This window comes from Cucumis melo, chromosome 6 (assembly GCF_025177605.1).
Source record: "Cucumis melo cultivar AY chromosome 6, USDA_Cmelo_AY_1.0, whole genome shotgun sequence".
Taxonomy (NCBI): domain Eukaryota; kingdom Viridiplantae; phylum Streptophyta; class Magnoliopsida; order Cucurbitales; family Cucurbitaceae; genus Cucumis; species Cucumis melo.
In genome coordinates, this window is record NC_066862.1 from 34,860,206 (window position 1) to 34,886,003 (window position 25,798).

The 25,798-nt window shown below is 37.2% G+C and overlaps 2 protein-coding genes across 2 annotated transcripts; both read left to right on the forward strand.

The window, feature by feature from the left end:
* Positions 1-566: 566 nt before the first annotated feature.
* LOC103493398 (probable pectinesterase/pectinesterase inhibitor 59) lies at positions 567-3,469 on the forward strand. The gene is made up of 2 exons (XM_008454116.3): positions 567-1,500; positions 2,509-3,469. Exons 1-2 carry the CDS (start codon positions 594-596, stop codon positions 3,201-3,203), a joined length of 1,602 nt encoding a protein of 533 aa, XP_008452338.1. The 5' UTR covers positions 567-593; the 3' UTR covers positions 3,204-3,469.
* Positions 3,470-7,975: 4,506 nt separating this feature from the next.
* Positions 7,976-8,905, forward strand: LOC103493397 (uncharacterized). The gene is made up of 2 exons (XM_008454115.3): positions 7,976-8,514; positions 8,659-8,905. Exons 1-2 carry the CDS (start codon positions 8,064-8,066, stop codon positions 8,709-8,711), a joined length of 504 nt encoding a protein of 167 aa, XP_008452337.1. The 5' UTR covers positions 7,976-8,063; the 3' UTR covers positions 8,712-8,905.
* Positions 8,906-25,798: the final 16,893 nt, after the last annotated feature.

A 25,798-nucleotide genomic window follows, 5' to 3' on the forward strand; every position in this document is an offset into this window, starting at 1 on the left:
TAAAAGAAAGCATTGATAAACCAAAGATATTATGTGTTCAATATTAATTTCTTTGAATTGATTACATAGTGATATAACTAACACTAATTAGAGATAAATTAATGAGGAGTTTATAAAGATTTCTAATAATAATAGCTTAGTTAGTTGAAGATAAATTATAAAATTGATGTTCTTCTATAATGCAACTCACCAAATGTTTGGACCCAATGAGAAATGGAGTTGACAATTAGTTTTTGTTTCACAAAACAACTAAAAAGAGATATGCGATTCAAATTGATAGAGTAAAAGAAAATTAGAAGTATGATTTTACATACTCAAAAGAAACACCCATGCATAAGGAAGGAGCAAGAGAGAAAACAAAAGCAACAATCTTTCCTTTCCTTTCCTTTCCTTGTATCACAAACCTGCTCCCATTCACTTTCTGTTTCTGACACATATTTGGTCAGAGTCGGCACAAAAACCTACGCAAAAATAATTAATAATTCTTTTTTCCCACCTCTCAAAACAAAACAATTCAACAATAAGAACAATCCCCATCTTCTATTTTCTGTCATTATCATTCCCATTATTCCATCTTCTTCATCCCTCCTTTCATGGCTTCACATTACAAAATCATCCTCTTCATTTCCATAACTTTACTTTTCACAATTCTTTCAAATAATGTCTCTGCCAATAATCCCATCATCAAATGGTGCAAAACGACGCCGCATCCAAAAGTTTGCATTTCCTTCATGTCCCCAATCAAACCTCCACCACAAAACAGAGAGGAGTTTCGACAAGTGGCCATTCAAACCACTTTGGAAAAAGCCGATGAAGCTAAAGCTTACACTGCCCGGTTCGGTCCGACCTGTAAAACCACGCGCCAGAGAACCGCCTGGACTGACTGTTTCAAGCTCTACAACGATGTCGTTTTCCAATTAAACCGCACACTACAATGCCTCGTTACGGATGAAACAATCCACCGCCGCCCCACTTGTACGGATTTCGATGCGCAAACCTGGCTGAGCTCTGCTCTTACTGACATCGATTTATGCAACTCCGGCGCGGCGGATCTCAATGTCACGGATTTTATAGCGCCGATCAAATGCTTGAACGTTTCGAAGATGATTAGTAATTGTTTGGCTATTAATGGTGGATTCTTAGAGGAAGAAGGGGTTAAATATGATGATGGTGGAAATGGGTCGTTTCCGATGTGGGTTTCGGAAGGTGATCGGAAATTGTTGGAGTCGAGGCCGCGGAGAGTGAGGGCTAATTTGGTGGTGGCGAAAGATGGGTCGGGAAAATTTCGGAGGGTTCAGGCGGCGATTGATGCAGCGGCGAGAAGGCGTGGGAGGGGGAGATTTGTAATTTACGTAAAACGAGGGGTATATAGAGAAAATATTGAAGTTGGGAATGATAATGGGAATATAATGTTGGTGGGAGATGGGATGAGATTTACAGTGATTACAAGTGGAAGAAGTGTCGCCGCCGGTTTCACCACCTTCAGTTCGGCAACCGCTGGTGGCTTTCTCTCTCAGCCTTCTATATTCTGCGCTTTATTTTACAGTTCTATTTAGTTTATACCGTTTTACAAATAGTTATTTATTATTACACTAAGATAACCATTTTATTTTTCGTTTCTGGTTTTTTAAAACTAAATCTATTTCCATCTATTCTGATTTACATTTTCTTTAAACATAAATGTAAAATTTTAATTCTAGTTTTAATAATACAAACAAGTTTTTAAAAACTTTTCTTTTAAATTCTAGTTTTGTTTTTTAAACCATCAAAATAGAGATAACAAATGAAAAAATTTAAAAGAAAAGTTGTCTGATTTTAAAAAGCAAAAAATCAAATAGTTACTAGAACCTTCTTTAAATTTTTTCTAACTTTTAAAAATTAAATTTATTAACAATAATCTATCCCTTACATTTCTCTCTGTAACTAAAAAGAATCATAATTTGTTTATGCTTTTAGAATTTGAATCCATTCTTTTTTATTATTATTAAATGAGAACATGATAAGAAATAAAGAGAGAAAACAAATTTTAATAACAAAAACAAAAAATAAACCCTAAATTTGTGGAGTGCATTTTAGAAAATTTAAGTTTTGTTTGTAATAAGCAACATAATTAATATTAAATTTTGTATTTAATGGATAGTTAACCTAGCCAATTTTTATTTAAATAATTTAATTGATAATTAGTCTATAAGATTATGCGAAGAATACTAAAATTTCAATTTTATATATGTTTATTAAATATATCTAACTTTTTTTTTCCAAAATGTCAAGCATGTCAATTTTGGGAATCTACCTAACATAAATGTGAAGTTTAAAGATCTATTACACTTTTTTCGATTAAAAAAACTTAACTATTAGGCATTTTAAGTTCGTAGACTTGTTAAATACAAAATAAAAAACTTAAATATATATCAAACATATAAATTCAAGAACTAATAAATATTATATCATAAATTCATGTTTCCTTTTCTTAGATGTGACATGATTAATTTATGGAGGTTATTTCAGGTATCCAAGGTCCAGGCTTCATAGCTCGAGACATAAGATTCGTGAATACAGCCGGTCCACGAATGGGGCAAGCAGTGGCATTGCGATCATCATCAGACCTATCAGTGTTTCATCGATGTAGCTTCGAGGGCTACCAAGACACACTAATGGTCCTTTCACAGAGGCAATTCTATAAACAATGTTATATTTACGGTACAATTGACTTCATTTTCGGCAACGCCGCAGTAGTTTTACAAAATTGCTTGATCTATGTTAGAAGACCGTTAAAGGGACAAGTCAATGTGATCACAGCCCAAGGTCGAGAGGACCCATTTCAAAACAGTGGAATCTCAATCCACAACTCTCAAATAAGAGCCGCGGCTGACTTGCGACCCATGGTTGGCTCGGTGAAGACCTACTTGGGTCGGCCATGGAAGAAGTATTCACGGACTGTGATAATGAGAAGCTACATTGATAGCTTGGTTAGCCCAGCCGGATGGTTGGCGTGGCAAAGTAGTAAATTTGCTCAAGCTACGTTGTATTATGGGGAGTACCATAATATTGGGCCTAGAGCTTCAACACGGTTTAGAGTTAAATGGCCTGGCTTTCATGTCATTAAAAGCCCAAATGTGGCATCTAAGTTTAGTGTTCGGAGACTTATTGCTGGCCAGACATGGCTTCCGGCCACCGGAGTTCCCTTCAAGCTTGGAGTCTGAGTTTCAAGGTGTGGAATTTGCTTATCTCACCATCTTATTTTCATTTATTTATTTAATAAAATATCTTATTTGTATTGGGGAGTGATTTGGGATCTAACTATTGTGTTAAAATAGAATGTAGGAAGGGGAAATTTGTATAATTATATCATCGCTACATCTTCTTTCATTTTCTTTTCTTTCTTTCCAAATTAGTTTGATGTTAATAATGCATTCCTGATAGATTTATTTGAATATTTTTTTTTTATGAATTTACCATTTGAATATCAGTCTTGTATATCCACTCTTGTTCATGATTGTTCTTATAGATTTACCATTTTTGGATATCAACCTCGTATATGTTGGAAGCGTATTGACGAGTTTACTCTAAATTCACTCTAAATCTCACAAACTTTTAAGGAAAGAAGAAACTTGTTCTCTTACAAAACTAAAAAACACAGGAGTGAATAATATTGTTCTCTTGAAACGAATTCACTTTATTTATAAACTTCAATTTGCTTCCTAAGTAGGGAAATACTTTATAAACTTCAATTTGCTTCCCAAGTAGGGAAATGAACTATTTATACAGTACTCAGGTGACACTTCCTAAAATGTACAAAATAAATGAAGTACATCTATACATGTCATTCACATACTTGAACAGTTAATTACATGTATCTAGAAATACATGTATGTTGAAATTAGAAATGCATCTAAAAATGTGTTATCCATAATGTATCTATCTTATTAATTTCTACGAGTATATTTACTCCTAAAATTGGAAAACTTGTTTTGTATATTGAAGAAATCAATTTATGACCTCAAGTAAGCAATGGTTTTCAAAGTTTTTCTGATGTTCTAATCTCTCACTACAAAAAAGGAAATATATTATGCCAGTTCATTCCATCCCACATTAAAAGGAGAAAAGAAAAAAAAATGTCATATTCTATAATTTTTTGTGTCATTGTTCATATTTTCTCTTTTGTCAGATGCGTGTAGTAGTGAACACAAAGATCTACGAAATTGGAAAGATGGGACAGCAATATCATACTGCTGGCAATGAATTCGACAGGTTAGCTTGCTACATGAGTTAAATAATTATGTCGTTTTAGATGGTTGAAACGTAAATGCAATCATGTTGTGTATGGCTGGTGGTGATCCATTCGAGTCTGATTTCTTTTTTCACTTTTAGTTACAATAAATGGAGCTTTTGAGAATGATGGTTGAAGTGAATTTGTGTATGTTTATGTATGTAGTTAATTGGGAAAAGAACTGAATGTGAAGAAAATAAATGATTATGTGATGTGTTGCAATTAACTTGCATAGTTTATACTTATTGACAATTGTGGTTGTTTTCATACCATTTCTTTATCCATAGTGATAGTTTTCATATTTACTTACTAACCATTTGATTTATATAGCTGAATGTTTATCGAATGAGGTATAAATTTCTTAATATTTCTTAATATAAATGTCATACTCTAATATTTGATTACAAAGAATAAAATCTTTCTTATATTCTTAGCTTGATGTGTAGAGTCGTACTCTAAAATTTCATTTTGTTTTCTTACTGGATTTTGCAAGAATACATTGGAGTAATGAAGCCATATTGGAGCAATTGATTGATTTATAGGCCTTTTTGTAAGTTTGGTAGCAAAATTTTGATTGAAATGTACTTATTTAAATAGCTTGTTGGTACCAAAACATGTATGTTCATTCTATCATTGTACAAACCCTTTACTAATAATTTGTACATATATTACAAAGTGTATGTTAACGTATATATATTAAAGCATTGACGATTTGTTTCCATATGGGTGTGTTGTATCTTTGTGCTTGAATTGGTCTGTATAATGGTAGGGCAGCAAGAAAAGTATGGACTACAAAAAAAAAAAAATAGGGCAAGAAAAACAGGGACTGAAAAAAAAAATATGACATTTGAATTTAAAAAAAAAATACCATGGAAAAAGTATTCTTGACAGTCAATTAAAGTAATGCTAGGTGAAATGATGACAGTTAATCATTATCATAAAATTTAAATAATGACATTTATTATCTGTCAATAATACTGGATATGTGACATTTATTTTCTCTCATAAAATATAAATAATGATAGTTATTATTTGTCATCAATAAGAGACACTTAACATTTATTTTCTATCCTGAAAAACACCTCAAACTGTTACAATAGACTTTCCATGACTGCTGGAACAATGATTGAAAATAATTGTCACGAGTTTTAAATATGACAGCATTTAACTATCATCGTTGACCCTTTTTCTTTGTTGATTAACAGCCTCGTGTTGATTATTTTTTGTTTGTATGAGGATATGATAGATACTTTTGTTGCTTTATTAGTATATATATGTGGATGAGATTGTTATTATTTTATATATATAATCAAAATTAAATTAAACAAATAAAATTGTTTCCTGGTTATTTTAAACCATACCAAACCAAAGATTCAATAAAATAAAAAAATAATAATAAAACAAACCAAATTAGTGGTCGTTTAGGTATTCACCGTTATTTATTTGTTCTTCTTTTAATTGGTGATGTAACACATATCTTGTATTTATGTTGTGAACTTATATGAAGCTTTACTTAATTTTGGCGAATTTCTAGTTATTTGGGTTTGATTTGAGTTACCTATTGGTTTAGTTAGAAAATTTCTTTACATATAAACAATTGAGAAGTTTGTACAAAAATTGTGTAAATAGAAAAAAAGGAACAATTGTTTTAGACTTGCACAAAAATGTAGTCAGTTTGATGGAGTTCTCAACAATGGCCTTCGATGATACCATGTATACTATATTTGATTGATGGACCTACACAAAGTACAAAACCGTAAGAGAAGGAATGGAGTAGTGATGTTTAAGTGGCAGAATGTTAGAACCCTAAACTTTTAAGATTTGTGAAGAAGGAATTGAAGTTTGAAGTAAGAGATTAACGTGATTCAAGATATTTAGAGTTTACAAAATTAAAATTTTTTGGGTATTTGAAGCACCATTCAGCATTTTAGACATGTGTCAAGAAAATGGAGATAAAATAACCAACTTTCTCTTCCTTCAATATTTCCAATAACTTCGGGTCACTATGAAAAACCAATTGGCAACTTTAACGGATCACCTTTGACAATCAACTTTGACGACCACCTTTAGTGATCAACTTAAGCAATAACACACCTAGTGGCCTACTCTCGTGAAGACCACATCCCACTTCATTTTCCACAACAAACCACCCACTAACAATTAGCTCTGACAAATAATTTCATGAACACTTTTGGCAACCATCCCTATGCGACTAACTCCAACGATTATTCCAACAACTATTTCATAGTATTTATCAATCTTCTCTTATTGTAATTTGACATTTAGATATATAACAAACGAAACAAACTTGCTTGTTATATTTTTAACAATTTTAAGAAAATGTAATCAAACAACACAGTATTTTTATTGTAAACATCTTTTTTGTTATTTTTTTTATTTTTAACAATTTTCTTCCGTAATTATATCATATGTTTCGAAATTATGGATCTCATATCTCCGATCTCTCTAAAAATACTTCCATCTTTTTATTTTCTGAAACCGATGGGTGTCACTCTAATTTAACAATATTTCCAAATTTTGTTTGACTTTTCTAACTTGTTTTCTCCCTAGTTTTTTTTTCTTCTTATTATGTCTCCAACTTTACTTCTATTTTTGAATACTTGTTTGGTAGTTATGTTTATCCAATAACATCTTCAAAACAAACACATCCCATATCGATATCAATTGTATCTATAGCCCTTAACATAATAAAAAAAACATTATTAAAATTAAAGACAACTACTTTCGAACAATCACACCTTGTGAGGGAATAATAAAGAGTTTGAAAGATACGTACATTCAAACCATCGTCTCATCAAAGAAAGGGTAAAATAGACATTTTGAACAATACAAGGATAAAACATGTAAACAAATATTCTCCTTTATACCACCTTTTATATAGATAGAACATATGTGTAGCGATATATGAGTTTATCAAAATTTGGTCCAGGAGATCTTGTCATATTAACCTTTTCATTTTGATTTGATTTAAGATTCCCTCTATTTTGAGAACTGGTTTGTTGATTTACATCAAAGGTAATATAGTCATTAGCCCTTTTTGGATTCTGATAAAAATAGTTTTTTCTTTTTTATGACTAATTAATTAGGATGCTTATCCAATTCACCCTTTTGATATTTTTACAAAAAAAAAAAAAAAACATATATATATATATAATAAAAATAATAAATTACTTTTTTTAACAGTCAAGTTTTGAAGAATATGTATATTTGATTCCTAAGTTTTACAAAATGTATCATTTTAATTCCAAAGTCTATAAAAATAAACTTACTTGATCCCTAATTTTCAAAATATACACTTTAAGTTTTAACTATTGGTCATTGAAAAATTAGATCGTAAGGATCTCTCGTTATTTTAAATTCTTATATGATATTTTAAATTTAAAAAATCATACAATTTCTGAAACTATTCATTCTTTATACTTTTAGATATCACACAAAACGAATTAAATATAATTTAAAAAATTAAATAACTAAAAATTGTAATTTTTTTAAAATTGAAGAACTAAACTGAGAGAGACGTTCTTCAAAATTTAGACACCAAAAAGAACATTTTTGCTTAAAAAAGAGAAAAGTGGGCTTAAGGAAATGGTAAAGAATGAATGGGCCAGAAATAGAAAGAACGGGCCGTGAACAAAGAAGTAACAACAAAAGGGCAAACTAGTAAAATCCCCAAAGTCTTCCACCGTATTTCTTCAAAACTTCCCCCATCGAAACAAAGAACATCAAAACAACCCCTTCTCCTCTTAAAATTCCCCTCTTCTTTTAATCTGCCATGGCCGCCATATCCCCCCATTTCTCCATTTTCATCTTCTACATTTCCCTAATCTCTCTCTCTCTTCCCCCATCTCTTTCTCTCTCCTCCACCACCATTCACGATCTCCTCCGCTCCAAAGGCCTCCCACCGGGCCTTCTCCCAAAAGAAGTGAAATCCTATTCCCTTTCTCCAAACGGACTCCTCCAAGTGTTCCTGGATGGTCCTTGTTTAACCAAATACGAGAACAGAGTTATTTTTGAAAGCGTTGTTACAGCTAATCTCAGTTATGGAAGTCTAATCGGCGTTCAAGGTCTCACTCAGGAAGAACTCTTTCTATGGCTTCCTGTTAAAGATATAATCGTTGATGATCCTAATTCTGGTTTGATTCTGTTCGATATTGGTGTTGCTCATAAACAACTCGCGCTTTCGTTATTCGAAGATCCGCCCAGTTGCAAATCGCAACCCAAAGGTATAGGGAAATTAAATTAGGGATTCCAATTATTTAATCTCATCGATTGCTGTTCTCAATTTGGATTTTCTGTTGAATATTCGATCTGAGGGATTTGATTAATTAAAATATTTTTTTTTTTTTTTTTTTTTAAATTTTGTGTAGGGGTTTTGAGGAATCATGTGAGGAAGGAGAAAGGATTTGAAGGTTTCAGATAGAAATGAGGAAGGAAAATGCCAAAATTTCTGCTGGAAAATTTTGTTTTTTTGTTTCTTTAATTGTCATAATGGTTATATAAGTAAATTAGTTCAAATAATAGTTTACACTGTTATACGAGTTGAGTTTTTATTTATTTTATTTTATTTTTTGTATAAAAAAGAAAAAAAAAAAGACTATTTTCCTTTTGTTGGAATCCTATGCCTATATTTTATTTTGCAAATTTTCATTTTTCTAACTATTTGATATTCTCTAGGGCAAATCTTTAATAATAACGGAGAATATATATATATATATATATATATATATCATTAGCGTTAATACATGTCTTGTCCTATGCCAACTCATTAATAATGTTTTCCAATTAATTAATTAGTTTTTTTTTTTGTTTGGGGGTCTAGGTTTGAAGCTCAAACTTCAAGGGTTTTACTTTGATAAATAATTAGCTTTGTAACATGTTTTTTTTTCCTTTGAAATAATTTATTAATTAATATGTCTCTGAGTAAATATTAATTAACATGACTGTATTTAAATTTGGTTTATGTAATTTGAGGTTATTTCTAAGAAAGAAGCATTTGATTTGGTATGTTCGAAAAAGGTGGAGGAAGATACCATTGGATTTGGAGATTAAATATGTTTTAATATTGAGTAAGATATACATTATAATTAAAATGAAGAGATACTTAGATTATTATTTAATTTGATGCATGTGTATGGTGGAATTCATTATTCAAGTAGTAAAAATCGACATAATTTATTTATTTTAGTTTGTATAATTGGTTATACAAATCCTTGATTATGTTTAACAAAGAATAATTGAAATGATTATTTGATGTCATGTAATTGGAGTGAAGAAAAAGGGTGTGATGGGATAAGTAATTAATAAAAAGAGGAAAAGAAAAGGAAAAAGAAAAATAGTGGTGAGGAGGAATAAAGAAGGTTTTAAAAATGATAAGTTTGAAAGGAAAAGCCAGAGATCACGGACAGAAATTGCGGGAAGGTAAAGGGTTTATTAAATTATTAGTTTAGTGTAAAGGGGAATAATAATAATAATAATAATAATAGTTAGAAAAAAAAAAAGAAAAAGAAAAAAAAAGAAGAAGAAGTAGAAGAAGAAGAAGAAGAAGAAAGAGTTTTTGAAGAAATTGGGGGATTTAATTTGGGCTTTTAGGCTGTCTGAAGGGGATCTTCTCCTTTTAATTCCCTTTTTACGCGGGAAATCTCACACCCCATTATGAGTGGGCTCCACCTGCCCCACCCCCACCCCCACCCCCACCCCCTCCTCAATCCTCCTTTTCATTTTCTCTTTTATTTATATTTTTGTCTTCAATATTTTATTGGCTCTAATTTTTATTTGATAGGTTGATATTTTATATGGTTCTATGGGTTCGATTTGATACAAAATTAATTTATATTCCTATTATACTGCACAACAAGTTACAAAACATAAAATTTTTAATTATTATATTCTTTATTTATTTATTTTAAAATTTTTAATTTTATAAACTTTTTTGACTTCGCTCTGGTTGATAACCACATGCTTGATGAAAGTTTTTTTTTTTTGTGTTACATCTCAAACTTTTATAAATTTCTTTTAATTATATTAAATTTTTTTAGATGTTTTCTTGGAGGATTTGATCTAAAATTGAAATATTGGATTAAGATAATTACGTTGAAAATTATAAAATTTTAAAATAACTGATTTATTATATATATGAGTATGCATATTTAATTAATAATTTAAATTTTTAGTTGAATATGATATTAATTATTTGGTTTTGTATAAATAATTAATATGAAAAAATAATGAAATGTAAGTATAATTGTTGGAAAATAAAATAATTAATGAGGTGAGAAATAGTTGATTTGATTCAACGAGGAAAGATGGTGAATTTAATTGGGAGAGTAAAGAAGAATTTAAATAAATATATATGTTTATTATATATTTTAGTGAGAGAATAATAACGAAGAAATATTATTATTATCAGTGTCTGCATTTCGTGCATTTAAGAAGTAAACAAAAAGTTCTTCATTTTCTTCCCTTAGAAATCCTAGCCGACGTCTTTCACTGTGCAACCATGTTCGTCCGCATCGCTTAGTTCCTCTGTCCGCAGCTGTTCGCACCGCTTAGCTCCTCTGTCACGACTCACTAATCTTGGTTTGGTGAGTTTGAGTGGGTGTTTTTGGGTCTTTTTAGATGAGTTTTGAAATAGTTATAAAGTTCAGTTTATTCTTTGAGTTAATTTGAGTTTTTCTTATCGAGCTGTGAGTGACCCCGTCGAATCACTCATAATCATGTCTATGTTAATGTCAATGTCATACTGAACTGGTGATCCCGTCGGACTACGCAATCATAAAAAGGTGGTGATCCCTAGAGACACTCATGTGGGTACGAGTCTAATAGATAAAGCTAACATCACACTCTATCCGTAGCATGTAACATGTCATAACATTTTCGTAAACACGACGTATCATAACAATCATAGCATACTTAACCAATATCGTAAACATGAACATAACGCAATCATCCTCATCAACATACTGCTAGTCATAACATAACATCAATTCACGACATCAATCATTGATACAATATCAGTCATCATCAATAACACCGAGTTACGCAATTTAGCTATCATCCAAGCATAACCATAAATACATACGGTCTCTTAATCTCAGTCGAAGGTCTGGTAGTAGAATCTCTTACCTGGACATTTGCTTAAATCAAATTCTAACAGTAAAAGTCACGCTTTCTAAGCAGCAAAGTCCTAAATAGTTAAAACGCACCAAATTTAGTAACTTAACCCTCAAGGATTAGAGGTAAAAAAAAAAAAAAATCTGATCGAAGTAACTTACCCAAGATCAAGGTTGAGATCAACTTAGCCTTAATTGGAAAAATTTCTCAGTTCCACTTCTAAACGATTCAAACAACCTTTTAAGAAAAATAATTTTAATTTAATCCAAAATTAAACTATTTAGGGTCCAAAAATTGATCCTTGCTGGGAAAATAATCAAAACTCAAAAAAAACTTACCAAAAATAGGTGAAAAAGGATCAAAAATTAGTTTGGCGGCTCAAACGACTTGAAAAAGAAGGGAAACAGCTAGGCAACTCAGCTAGAAGGAAGAAGGCGGCTCGAGTAGGCGGCTCACACGCGCAGGGCAGCTTGCACGCACAATGGTGGCTCGACTGGGGCTACGTGTAGCTCGGATAGACTGCGGCTCGCGTGATGGCTGGGGGCGCGGCTCGGATCCACGTGGGTGGCTGGCGCGAGCGGACTCACACGGGTCAGGTTGAAGGCGAACCGACTCAGATTGTACGGATCAATGGCAGACGAAGGGAATCGGCTAACGGCGACGGCTGACGATCGACGATGGCTTTCAAATGGAGGAGATCAGATGGAGGGCATGGTGTGAAGACGATCGACTCGATAGTTTGGATGGTTGATGGCGCTTGGGTTCACGGGGACGACTTGGCTTACAGAAGTGGCGCACGGCGACTGCACAACTGTGGTGGCGGATTACAGCGGAGGACAGCGATCGACGAGAAGATGGTTGTCGATGGCGGCGGCGGATCTTGTGTTTAGGGTTTGGAAAGTTTGGGATTAGGGTTTTGTGGGTGTGAAGAAGAAGATGAATTAATGGGGCACGTAGAATGAGGGTCTACTTATAATAATAATAATATTATTATTATTATTCCTTTTTCTTTTCTAAATATCTCTCTTTTCTTTCTTTTTTTTAATTCTTTTTCAAAAAAATAAATCCTCTCTCTTCATTTAAATCCACTAAATCTCCTCTTTAAATCCAAATTTCCTTCTCTCTCCAAACCAATCATCATTATCTTTCAAAAATAAGTATCCCTACTTAATTACATTATCCACATAATATAATTATCTTATCTTCACAACTTAATTAATTATACAATCAACTATATAATTAATCAAAATTTCTCAATTACAACCAATTAAATCATGAACTCCAACACCACAACAATTAAATATTTTCTTAATATCTAAAATCAAATCTTCATAAGTCAATTAAATCAACAAAATAAAACACCCAAAATCACAAAAATTTAAACTTAGGATAATCAAAATAAATTACCTTAAATTTTGGGTCGTTACAATCTTCCCTCCTTTGAGAAAGTTTCGTCCTTAAAAGTTCTAATTCTCGAATAGCTCGAGGTACTAAGCTCTCATGTCGTCTTCTCTCTCCCATGTAGCCTCTTCCACTCCGTGGTTTCGCCAAAGAACTTTGACCAGTGCGATTCCTCGATTACGGAGCATCTTAACCTCTCTTGCCAAAATCTCCACAGGTTGCTCCTCGTAGCTCAAGTTCTCGTTAATTTGCAATGGCTCAAAGTCGACTACATGTGTCGGATCTGCAACATACTTCCTTAGCATAGAGACATGGAATACGTCATGAACTGCAAAAAACGTTGGAGGCAGTGCCAAACGGTAAGCTACTGGGCCAATTCGCTCAAGTATCTTAAATGACTCTACAAAACGTGGACTTAGCTTGCCCTTCTTCTCGAGCCTCAGAACACCCTTCATAGGTGCTACCTTCAGAAAAACCATATCTCCTTACGTCGGTCATTGGCATAACTCTTCTGTCTGCTCTGTGCTGTCAACATACGAGCTCTAATCTTTTGTATGGCTGCGTTGGTAGTCTTAACTAACTCAGGGCCTAATATTCTCTGCTCACCAACCTCACCCCAACATACAGGAGTTCTACAACACCTACCATACAGAGCCTCGAACGGTGCCATGCCAATGGTAGCCTGATAACTATTATTATAGGAAAACTCCATCAAGTGCAAGTGAACTCCCCGAAAACTCTAGCACACAAGCTTGCATCATATCTTCTAAAATCTGGTTCAACCTTTCTGTTTGACCATCAATCTGAGAATGAAAGGCTGTACTGAAATCCAACCTCATGCTCAATGAAAGCTGAAGTTCTTTCCAAAACTTCGATGTGAAACGAGCATCTCTTTCAGAAACGATAGATACGGGCGCTCCATGCAGTCTCACTATCTCGGTCATAAATAACTGTCTCCACTTACTAGCAGTGTAAGTGGATTTCCGTGGAACAAAGTGAGCTGACTTCGTGAGTCTTTTAACAATAACCCAAATGACTGTATAGCCCTTCAAAGCCCTAGACAATCTTGTAATGAAATCCATCGACACACTCTCCCATTTCCACCCTGGCATACTCAAGGGTTGCAACAAACCTGCAGGCTTCTGCCTTGGTGCCTTCACTTGCTGACATACCAAGCATCTATTAACGAAGTCTGCCACTTCTCTCTTCATATTTCTCCACCAATAGACACGCTTCAAGTCCTGTTCAGTAACTCTTGCAACTGGACCTTCAGCTCTTTCAGCTCCGCTGAGGCCATTATGTAAGGAGCTCTAAATATTGGAGCAGTGTCTGGCTCCAGCTCAATAGCAAAATCGATCTCCTTGGGAGGTGGGAGTCTTGGAAGCTCATCAAGAAAAACGTCGAGGTATTCTTTCACCACAGGCTTAGATGACACAGAAACTTCTGGCTCTCTAGTATCTACTACGTTGGCCAAGATACTCCAAGTACCTTTGTTGAGTAGCTTACTAGCTTTCATAGCTGAGATGACCTTGGGTAGGACCAATGTCCCTGCCCTCTTAAACTTGAAGCTTACCGTTGAAGGAGGGTTAAAAACTACCTCTTTGTGGGAATAATCTATACTCGCATGGTTGATAAACAACCAATCCATGCCTAGAATTACATCAAAATCTTGAATGTCTAATACTAGCAAAGTTACATCTAACACATGGTTTGCTATCTCTACTTGACATGCCTTTATCTTATCTTTAGACAACATGACTTCTCCCGATGGAGTAGAAACAGAAAGCATACTACTCAATGTTTCTACCTCTACACATACATGTTGAACAAATGCTGAAGATATGAAAGAATGAGATGACCCAGAGTCAAACAATACAAATGCGAAGTGCCCCAAGATTGGGAGCATATCTACCACTACGGGACCTGCTTGCTCGACCTCCTGACGAGTAGTGGCAAAAACTCTTCCTTGCTGGAAAGTGGGAGTCTGGTTTGAAGTAATCTCAAGTAATTTCTGAGGACAAGAGTCAACTGTATGCCCTGGTTACTTGCACCTGAAGCAAACTCCACTTCCTACCAAGCAACGACTCCATGAAATCTCCCACAGCTCCGACACGTAGGTAGTTCTCTTACAGCCTTTCCTGCAGTAGCAAGCTCCTGGTGATGCCGCTGGAAAAGACCTCCTGACCTCAGGTTCCTTTATGGTGTTACAGTAGGCTGCAACTCAGCCTTCCTCTTCTAACCTGGGGTTGTCCCTCTTCCTGCAGTCTTGGACGGATTTTCTCTCTCGTACGGACTCATTTCTAGTGCCAGGCGTAGTGCATCAGCATGGGTGGTTGGCCTGAGGGCTTAAACAAAACTCTAGAGGTCTAGTTTGAGACGTCTAACGAACTTTTCGGTCCTGGTGGCCTCATCCTTTACTACCTCAAGAGTAAAATGAGATAACATATCAAACTCTGCGTCATACTACTCAAAGGTCATGTCGCCTTGCTCTAGGTTCAGGAACTCTTACTACTTAGCGTACCTCATGTTGGCAGAGAAGAACTTATCATAGAAGCTCTCCTTGAACTGCTCCCAGGTTATCTTGTTAACATCTCCACCCAGCATCCTCTTAGCAGTCTCCCACTAGGCGGTACCTCTATCCTCCAGGAATAAAACTGCACACTGAACCTTCTGGTCATTAGGGCACTTCATGTACCAAAAGATGGTCTCTATGGAAGTTAATCACATCTGGGACTTGGTGGGTTATCCAAGGACCCGTCAAATGTTTTAGGATTGTACTTCTTAAAATCTATCAGATGTTTGGCCTCTCTCGATAATTAGTTTAGCACGGGCTGAGGTTCCACTGGGGTTAGAGGAGGGGCGATCAGGGTCTGTTGGGTGTCACAATCGTAACTTCTCAACACGATTGTGCGGCACTTGCTTAGCTCGATCAGCAAGTCAGCCGTTCGAAAATCAGAATCGGCGGACAAACTCGTGGTATGACGTAGCCTCCCTCCCCGTTCTTGGGAAAATGTTTTTATAAAACGGGAGAGAGAAAGTAAATAGTTGAAAACGTCATAAAGAAAGCATTGAAGACTGTCAATTGCAAGGAAAATAGCTTAACATGCAAAGAGTGCGACAAGGCTTAGGCGGGGGTCGGACTACTCATGTACCCCTATAGTACATATTGAGAATTTTGACCTTGGCAGGCTTGCATATGAAAAAGCTGAAATGTCACACTGTGACTCGGCGACCCCTAAACGAAAGAATTAACCTAAACTACTTTCAAGACATAAAGATAAAGTGATTTGAGGGTATTCGGGCATACGGCCATCGGTAAATAATACCTTGGACAATTATGCCCTTGACATTCTCCCCCACTTAAACGGTTGACGTCCTCGTCAATTGGCGAAGCTGGAGCTCTTCGGTCTTCTGCGTCCAAGCTTCAAAGTCTTCGAGAGGTCCTCCACTGGTTACCTCCACGAGGGGCTTCTTCCGCTTCACCAGGAATTTATGTATCTCCCTCGTGTGTCTTCTGCCAGTCCTTACTCTGTCAGCAAGGGCTTCTTCGACTTCTCTATCTTCCTCCAGGTCCAGGTTGACAGATAATCATACGGCGTTGTTGCACCGTCAATTGGAAGCTTAGTCATCCCCTCGAACTCGAGAGGGTATCGCCTTTGATCTCCCCTCTCCTCCATCGGCCTTGAAGCTTCTTCTAGGAACACTCGAGCGATGTTGGCCATCTGTTCACATTCTTCTCCCACTCGGTGGACTTGAGGGCGGTTTCCTACATAAGGGTCATCAACGATGGGCGGCAATATAGAATGCCTCTTACCTTTAATCTCAAACAGACTTCTCTTGATCAGCGAGTCTGTCTGAGCACTATGACTGAATTGGGTTACCTTCAGCAGTTGAACCCAATTCTTTTGTCTGCCATCAACACAATGATGCAGGTATTCTTCGAGCACACAGCTGAGTTGCTCGGCTTCGACTTCAGGAGTCTTGGTCGCATCGACGACCCCAAGACTTGGCCCCTCGATCATGGCTTGCTTTGAACCATTGAAGGTGACCTGACACTCGAGGTTCTCGCTCCACTGAGTGTCTTCTTCTCTCGATGACCTACCTTGGTGGCACTCCCCCACATGACTCAGCACGCTCATCTGATTCTGCACAGAACAACACTTTCCTCCCTTGGCATCAGTAAGACTCAGCGGCACCACGGGGAACTCGTATGCTTCATGCCTAGAGACATAATGTTTCTCAAGTCCCTTTGCCTTCGTTGTTCTTACTCGACATTGCCTCTGTCGGTCGTCTGACTTTGGGAGATGCTTCACTCCATGTGGGCAGTCCACCCGCCTCGTGAGCATAGGGAGTGGACATTTACGCCGGACCGTGAGCTTACTTTAGGTATGACGGTCAACACACTGTTGTGGGCTTCTGTCCTTCTTCTTCAGGGAAAGGACGCGGGCTCCATACGGAGCTTGTACAGATATACTACACCCTGTATTCGACAACATCTCTGATGGTTTTCGAAGTCTGGTTAACTCCGGCGGTGCCATGTGATAAGCATTCTTCGCATGCACTTTTGCCTCTGATGGCGACTCTACCCTATGGTCGGTTCTCCTTCGCATCGACGAGGGCTTGGGCCAACTACTTGGCATCACACCATGGTGCTTCTTCGAGACACAAAGAGTGTCTTCGGGGACTGTCTCCCCCGGCTTTTCCAACATCCCAAGCAGGATCTCCACAGATGGTGGTTCCTCTTGGGTGCGACTCTCGTCTAGTTGCATGGCTGATATCATTTTGAACCCGTTAGGCTGACGAATATCTGCTTGTACTACTGTGGGAAAGGATCCGGTAATCGCTAGACATTTGGTTGAAGGCATTGGAATGACTTGATGTTCAAGGAGGAACTCCATCCTCAGTACTACATCAAAGTCGTCCATCTTTACAACCACAAAGTCTACGGGGCATTTCCATCCTCCCAACTTTATCGTCGTTCGCTTCACCAACCCGACGATGGGTAGGGCAATGGAATTCACGGCCTTCATCTTTTCTGAATCCCTCTCCCAACGAAGCTTTAGACGTCTAGCTTCCGCCTCAGTTATGAAGTTGTGGGTTGCACCAGAATCAACCATTGTGCTCTTAGTCTGTTTTTGGTTGATCCAGGTGTCAACATACAGTAAGCCCCCTTTTGTTGGTACGTGTCTCTCCCCTGACTTTTTCTGGAGAGCTGACATGTACTTTATGGCCCCTATTCGAGTCCTTTCGCCCTCATCTATCTGGCCCATTTCGTCCTCAGCTTGATTTGACTTATCGTCTGAATCCACGATTAATGATCCCTGAAACGCATGGAAGTCGACTTTATTCGAGCATTCTCTTGCCAGATTTGGCTTCCCACATATGAAACAACTGAGGGGACGCTTGGGTGGGCTTCGATTATTCGGCCTTCGCCATGTGTTTTCTGTGTTTGACTGGTGAGATTTGCGGTCTTTACCAGGACATTCGTCTCCCCCGACAGATTTGGGAGAACTCGGACGACTATTCCTGTTCCTTCCAGGTGAGGAACTTTGGTGATGTCTTACATCTTGAGAGTCACTTGTCAGATCAAACAACCGTTCGGCTGCTGCATAAGCTGACGTGAGGTCTTGAACCCTTTGTTCATACAACTTGGCCCTTGCCCACGGTTTCAGCCCTTCGACAAAACAGAATACTTTGTCTTTCTCTGACATGTCGCGAATGTCTAACATCAACCCCGCGAACTGTTTCACATACTCCCGAATCTTGCCAGTGTGTCTTAGATCGTGCAACTTTCGTCGAGCCAGGATTTCCACATTCTCGGGGAAGAATTGCGAGCAGATTTCTCTCTTCAGGGCGTCCCAAGTTTCTATTGTGCAACGCCCTTCCTGTATGTCCACGTACCGGGACCTCCACCACAACTTAGCATCTTCAGACAGATGCATCGTTGCCAATGTCACTTTGGCTTCCTCGGTGACGGTGTTTGTAGCCTTGAAGTACTATTCAAGGTCGAAAATATAATTCTCTAAAGCCTTTGCATCTCTTGCCCCACAGAAGGGATTTGGTTCCGAGATCTTTACTTTGCTAACCGAAATTGCTCCTCCAGCTAGAGCTTGGTTTGCAATTGCTCGCATCGTGAGGTTCAGCCTTGCGTTCACGTCTGCGATTTCATTCCTAACGACATCGAGGGTGACTCTAAAATCCTCTGACATGTCGTTTATCATCTCTAAGAGTGTCGTCTGAGAGCTATCTAGCTCGCTGACACGTTCTTCCATGTAGGCAGCAAAGTCCGATGAACTGTCCCCACGCTCGTAGTTAATAGTTCTTCCGACGTTTGTGTTTGCTTCTAAGGTGTCGACCCTTGCCAACAACTCTTGTATCGGCAACCCTTCGACACGACCAGCTACCACATCGATCATATCAGTTTTCTTAGAAATTTCATCGAGACGAGACTCCAAGTAGCGGATGGAGTCGGGAACTTCGACTAGGTAGAGCATATGCTCTTCTAGCTTTACTAGTCGGTCTTTCTGGGCCTTGTCCGATGGATTCGACGAAGACATGTTTCGGTCTTATCGTCAATTAGCCAATTTGGCTCTGATACCACTTGTCACAATCGTAACTTCTCAACATGATTGTGCGACACTTTCTTAGCTTGATCAGCAAGTCAGCCGTTCGAAAATCGGAATCCGCGGACAAACTCGCGGTATGACGTAGCCTCCCTCCCCGTTCTTGGGAAAATGTTTTTATAAAATGGGAGAGAGAAAGTAAATAGTTGAAAACGTCATAAAGAAAGCATTGAAGACTGTCAATTGCAAGGAAAATAGCTTAACATGCAAAAAGTGCGACAAGGCTTGGGCGGGGGTCGGACTACTCATGTACCCCCTATAGTACATATTGAGAATTTTGGCCTTGGCAGGCTTGCATATGAAAAAGCCGAAATGTCACACTGTGACTCGGTGACCCCTAAACGAAAGAATTAACCTAAACTACTTTCAAGACATAAAGATAAAGTGATTTGGGGGTATTCGGGCATACGACCATCGGTAAATAATACCTTGGACAATTATGCCCTTGACATTGGGCAGCATGGAACGGTGCTAATGCATCCCTCAACATATCCTGATATTTCTTCTCCATGGCAGCGAGATCTACCTGAGTGACAAATGCAGTAGGGTTGGCAGCTTGCATGGCAGGCTTCTCTTCAGGCTGGGTACGTCCAGCTCCTCTGCCTCTTTTACCACCTCTACGTACTCCTCTACGCGGTGACATTTTTCCTAAATTCCACTAGCAGAAGTTTTTCACAATAAAGTCATAACATTCATACTTTAACTAGTTTAATTCAGGCAAGGTTATAAACATAACATCAACTTAATCATAAGGCATACCTGACGAGTGACGAAGGACCGTATTAGCCATAGGGGTAAAACAAAAACAAAGACTTACATCGTAAGTCAGTCTACATAACCTAAAACTTAGGCTCTGATACCAACTGTAACGACCCAACTCCTTATACTAAGCCAAAGTCATTACTAATTTAAAAGATAAATAAAATTTATAAATTTAAAATAGAAAAATAAAACAAAACCTCGAATTTCTCATTGAAAGCATAAACAAAGGTATATGGAAATAAGTCTAAAAATAAAAGAATAAAATAAAAATGCAAACCCTAAAATAAAATCATAACTCGGGCCCTATCTAGTTTTCAAGAAATAACATAAAAATAAAAGAATAAAATAAAATGCAAATACTGAAATTCGAACAATGACATAAAGCGAAAGCAAAATAATCCCTATGACTCGTTACTGTCACTTCTTATCCACTACAAGAAATCAGGATTTTTCCGACGTCGAAAAACGTCAGGGGAAGTGAAAAATATGTCGGGAAAGGATCTCTCGATGCAGTCCTCGACATCGGAACAAACGTCGGGGGAAGTGAGTCGGGATAGGCTTTTCCGACGCTGTGTTGGTCACGCGTCGGGAAAGCCTCTCCCGACGCCATCTTTCCCGACGCAATCCACGACGTCGGGAAAGCCTTGTCTGCTTTCCCGATGCAATGTACTGCGTCGGAAAAGCCTCCCCCGATAGGCTTTACCGGACAACTTTGTTAAGGAACCGTTTTACTGACACTATAAAGCTCGAGAAAAGCACTTGAAAAGGTTCGTTAAACTTAAGATTTTTCTTGTTTGTCCAATGTTAGGCCAACCCTATGATGCAGAGACACACACATATTCATTCAATGAAAGTTGTTTCAATAAAAAAAAATATTCATTAAGATATATTTGTTTTGAAAGTCATTGACTGACTTAGCTACAGGGTGACAAACGAGATCCTAAAAAAGTGAGAATGGAGAGAGAAGAACTTGAAAGATAGCAAAGAGAAGGTTGACGGCGAGCTACGGATGGAGGAAGGCTGAAGCTGAAGTTGCAGTCGCAGCGACGGACGGGAACGTTTATGGAAGGGACCGCGGCGAGCTACGGACAGCGAAGAATGTTTCTCTCTTCTCCGAACCCTTTCCCTTTCGTTTTTAGTTATGTGTAAAACAGAAACTAAATAAATAAGCAGGGGATCTCCTAACGCACTACTTAGAGCGTCGGGAAAACCGAGACCTTTCTCGACGCACTACTTGCCTTTCCCGACGCACACTTACCGCATCGGGAAAACCTAGGCCTTGGACATACCCCTTATTTTCCAAGTGAGGCTTTTCCCGACGCACTCCTTATGGCGTCGGGAAAACCTAGGCCTTTCCCGACGCACTACTTGCCTTTCCCGATGCACACTTACGGCGTTAGGAATACCCCTTATTTTCCGACGTCTTGTGTCCGACGCATGAACTGTGCATCAGAAAACCTCTTATTCCCGACATCTTACTTTATGCGTCGAGAATAGCTTTTTCTCCCGACGTCTTACTTTATGCGTCGGGAGAACCTCTTATTCCCGACGTCTTTTATGTCGATGTCTTTTTTGACGTCGAGAAAAGTCTGATTTCTTGTAGTGATCAGTCGCAAGCTTGCCCTTGCCCTTACCTCTACCTCTGCCTGAAAAAATTAAACAAGAAAGAGTGAGTATAAAAAAATATACTCACTAAGGGACCCACTACTAATCCCGCTAGGTGCCTGTCAACTTTCTATTAGAGTCCTGTAAAGTGGTACCCCTGAACTGGTACATTCTCGAACACGTTCAATTTGTGATCCTGTAGGAACATATCTAGTCTTTGGTGACCCGAAGGAACACCTAGGACAAACTGGTTTGTAGTGTACCCGAAGAAAACACTAAGACAATCAGGCTGTGAGTGACCCCGTCGAATCACTCATAATCATGTCTATGTTAATGTCAATGTCATACTGGACTGGTGATCCCGTCGGACTACGCAATCATAAAAAGGTGGTGATCCCTAGGGACATTCATGTGGGTACGAGTCTAATAGATAAAGCTAACAGCACACTCTATCCGTAGCATGTAACATGTCATAACATTTTCGTAAACACGACGTATCATAACAATCATAGCATACTTAACCAATATCGTAAACATGAACATAATGCAGTCATCCTCATCAACATACTGCTAGTCATAACATAACATCAATTCACAACATCAATCATCGATACAATGCCAGTCATCATCAATAACACTGAGTTATGCAATTTAGCTATCATCAAGGCATAACCATAAATACATGCGGTCTCTTAATCTCAGTCGAAGGTCTAGTAGTAGAATCTCTTTCCTGAAGATTTGCTTAAATCAAATTCTAACAGTAATAGTCACGCTTTCCAAGTAGCAAAGTCCTAAATAGTTAGAAAGTACTAAATTTAATAACTTAACCCTCAAGGATTGGAGGTTCAAAAAAAAAAAAAAAAAAAATCTGATTGAAGTAACTTACCCAAGATCAAGGTTGAGATCAACTTAGCCTTAACTGGGAAAATTTCTCAGTTCCAATTTTAAACGATCCAAACGGCCCTTTAAGAAAAATAATTTTAATTTAGTCCAAAATTTAACTATTTAAGGTCCAAAAATTGATCCTTGCTGGAAAAATAATCAAAACTCAAACAAAACTTATCAAGAATAGATGATAAGGACAAAAAATTGGCTTCGTGGCTCAAACAGCTTGAAAAACAGGAAAAACAACTAGGCGGCTCGGTTAGAAGGTAGAAGGCGACTCGAGTAGGTGACTCACACACACAGGGCTGCTCGCACGCACAAGGGTGGCTTGGTTAGGGCTACGTGCGGCTCAGATAGACTACGGCTCGGATTCACGCGGGTGGCTGGCGTGGGCAGACTCACATGGGTCGGGTTGGGGGCGAGCTGGCTCGGATTGCACGAATCGACGGCGGACGAAGGGAATCGGCTAACGGTGATGACTGACGATCGACGACGACTTTCAGACGGAGGAGATCGGACGGAGGGCACAGCGTGAAGACGATTGGCTCGACGGTTTGGATGGTTGATGACACTTGGGTTCACACGGATGGCTCGGCTTACAGAAGCGGCGCGCGACGACTGCACGGCGGTGGTGGTGGCTTGCGACGGAGGACAGCGACCGACAAGAAGATGGTTGTCGACGGGGGCGACGGATCTTGTGTTTAGGGTTTGGAAAGTTTGGAATTAGGGTTTTGTGGGTGTGAAGAAGAAGAAGAATTAATGGGGCACGTAGAACGAAGATCTACTTATAATAATAATAATATCATTATTATTATTCCTTTTCCTTTTGCAAATATCTCTCTTTTTTTTTTTTTGTTTAAATTCTCTTTCAAAAAAACAAATCTTCTCTCTCTTCATTTAAACCCACTAAATCTCCTCTTTAAATCCAAATTTCCTTCTCTCTCCAAACCAAACATCATTATCTTTCAAAAATAAGTATCCCTACTTAATTATATTATCCATATAATATAATTATCTTACCTTCACAATTTAATTAATTATACAATCAACTATATAATTAATCAAATTTACTCAAATACAACCAATTAAATCATGAACTCCAACACCACAATAGTTATATATTTTCTTAATATCTAAAATCAAATCTTCATAAGCCAATTAAATCAACAAAAGAAAACACCCAAAATCACAAAAATTTAAACTTAGGACAATCAAAATAAATTACCTTAAATTTTGGGACGTTACAATATATCTGCAGTTAAATTATTATTATTATTATTATTATTTAAAAAATCTCAAAGTTATATTTGAAGAATTAAATTTAGTAATTATTAAAACTGTTTGAATTAAATTTCAGTTTATTGAAAATAACACTACTAAATTTGGAACCGATTCTACGTGATTTAAAAGAGAGTTTTTCTTTTAAGGGCAAAGACCATACGAATCTCAAGACTGACTACTCTCCCTACTGGTGATCTCAACATCATCAAGAGAAGAAACTATCCACAATTAAATAAAAAAAAGAAAAAAAATCTTTTCTAATCAAATAATGCCCTACAGAAGATGTTAAAGTATTGATAGAATGAACTGTTTTATTCTCCTCATGGGAACAATGACAAAAAACATAAAATTAACAATCTTCAAACACAAAGTATCCTAGATAAGGATACCAGGATACTTTGTGTTTGAAGATTGTTAATTTCTGCATAAGAATACACTTCCCTATTAAGAATACACTTTCCTATTAAGAAGATTGGTGAATTACAGCTTATAGGACTCCAGCTCTAACAGAGGAATAGCACCCAAACACATCCCAACAAATACCATCTTAAGAATGGCTTCAGTTTCTAGTGAACTCACACTGCAACCTTTAGGAGAATGAACTTACAACCTCTCAAGATCGCACGATTGTAATGGTCCAAACAAGCCAACCACGACCTCCTCTCCCACATTTCGTCTGACCAAACGACGCTCACTTTTAACTTTCCAACACTTCTTTAGTTGGAGGAGACCACTGAAAGAGGACGAGGAGCCTGAGATAGGACCAACCACACAAGACCACCAAATGCAACTCTATAATCAAGCTGGAGGAGAGAATCAATCTTCATGCTAAGGTAGTCAAGATTATGCCGGGAAGTCTTTCTGAAAAAACCTATTTATATGAAGTTCTAAAGACTCCATAATAATCATTTCTCAATCCAAATCCCACTTGCCCCTGCCGTCATTAAATGAGCCAACATAAGAAGGGAAGTAGAAAGACCAAATTTTCTTAAAGAACTTAAACTCCAGCATGATATGGCATGTGGCCACCTCTAAAGACCTACAAAAGCAACATAGCCTATTGGTAAGAATTGCTTTAGGCAAAAAGTTAGCTTAGATATCTAGGTTAAAAAACATTTTAACTTGTATATATCTCCTTGTGTCGTTATATATATATAGTTGAGATTTATTGGCTAAATTACATGAATTAGAGTTGTATAAGAAATTACCTTTCTAGCTTCCAAATCACTCGAAAATCTGTACACGATCTTGACCAAGCAACCAATAATAGTCACCCTTACTATCTTCTATACTCAAAATCGAATTGTGGGACCCGATAGATGGAGGAATCGAGAGTGAGAGATTTGAGTGAGAGTGATGGAAATCGAAGGTGATAACTTTTTTTTAAGGTTGAAAATGGAGTTTGGTTTTGTGGAGAATAACTTTCAAAAATAATTTTTTTAAATGATCAAAAATCTTTTTTAATTTAATAAGACTTTTTTAAATAACCTAATTATATGCAACTATTTGTTGAAATTAAACTCGTAAGTTTTGTAGTTTAAATTGTATTCTATTCAATAAAATGATTATTGAGGACTTAGTGAAAATAAAATACTATAATCTTGAATCCAATAAACTAAGGTCCCAAGGCTATTTAGTGTAGACTTGAACTTTATGTAAAGACATAAACGTGGATCAAGTTTAATTTAATTTATGAACGTTGGTAAGAAAGTAAAATGCCAAAAAAAATTTAATATTTATATGGTAAAACAAGTACATTGACTAATACGCATGAGTTTGCAAAGTTGTGTTGGTACGTCATATTTCATTATGGGTAAGAGAGTGACATTGGTACTTCAGT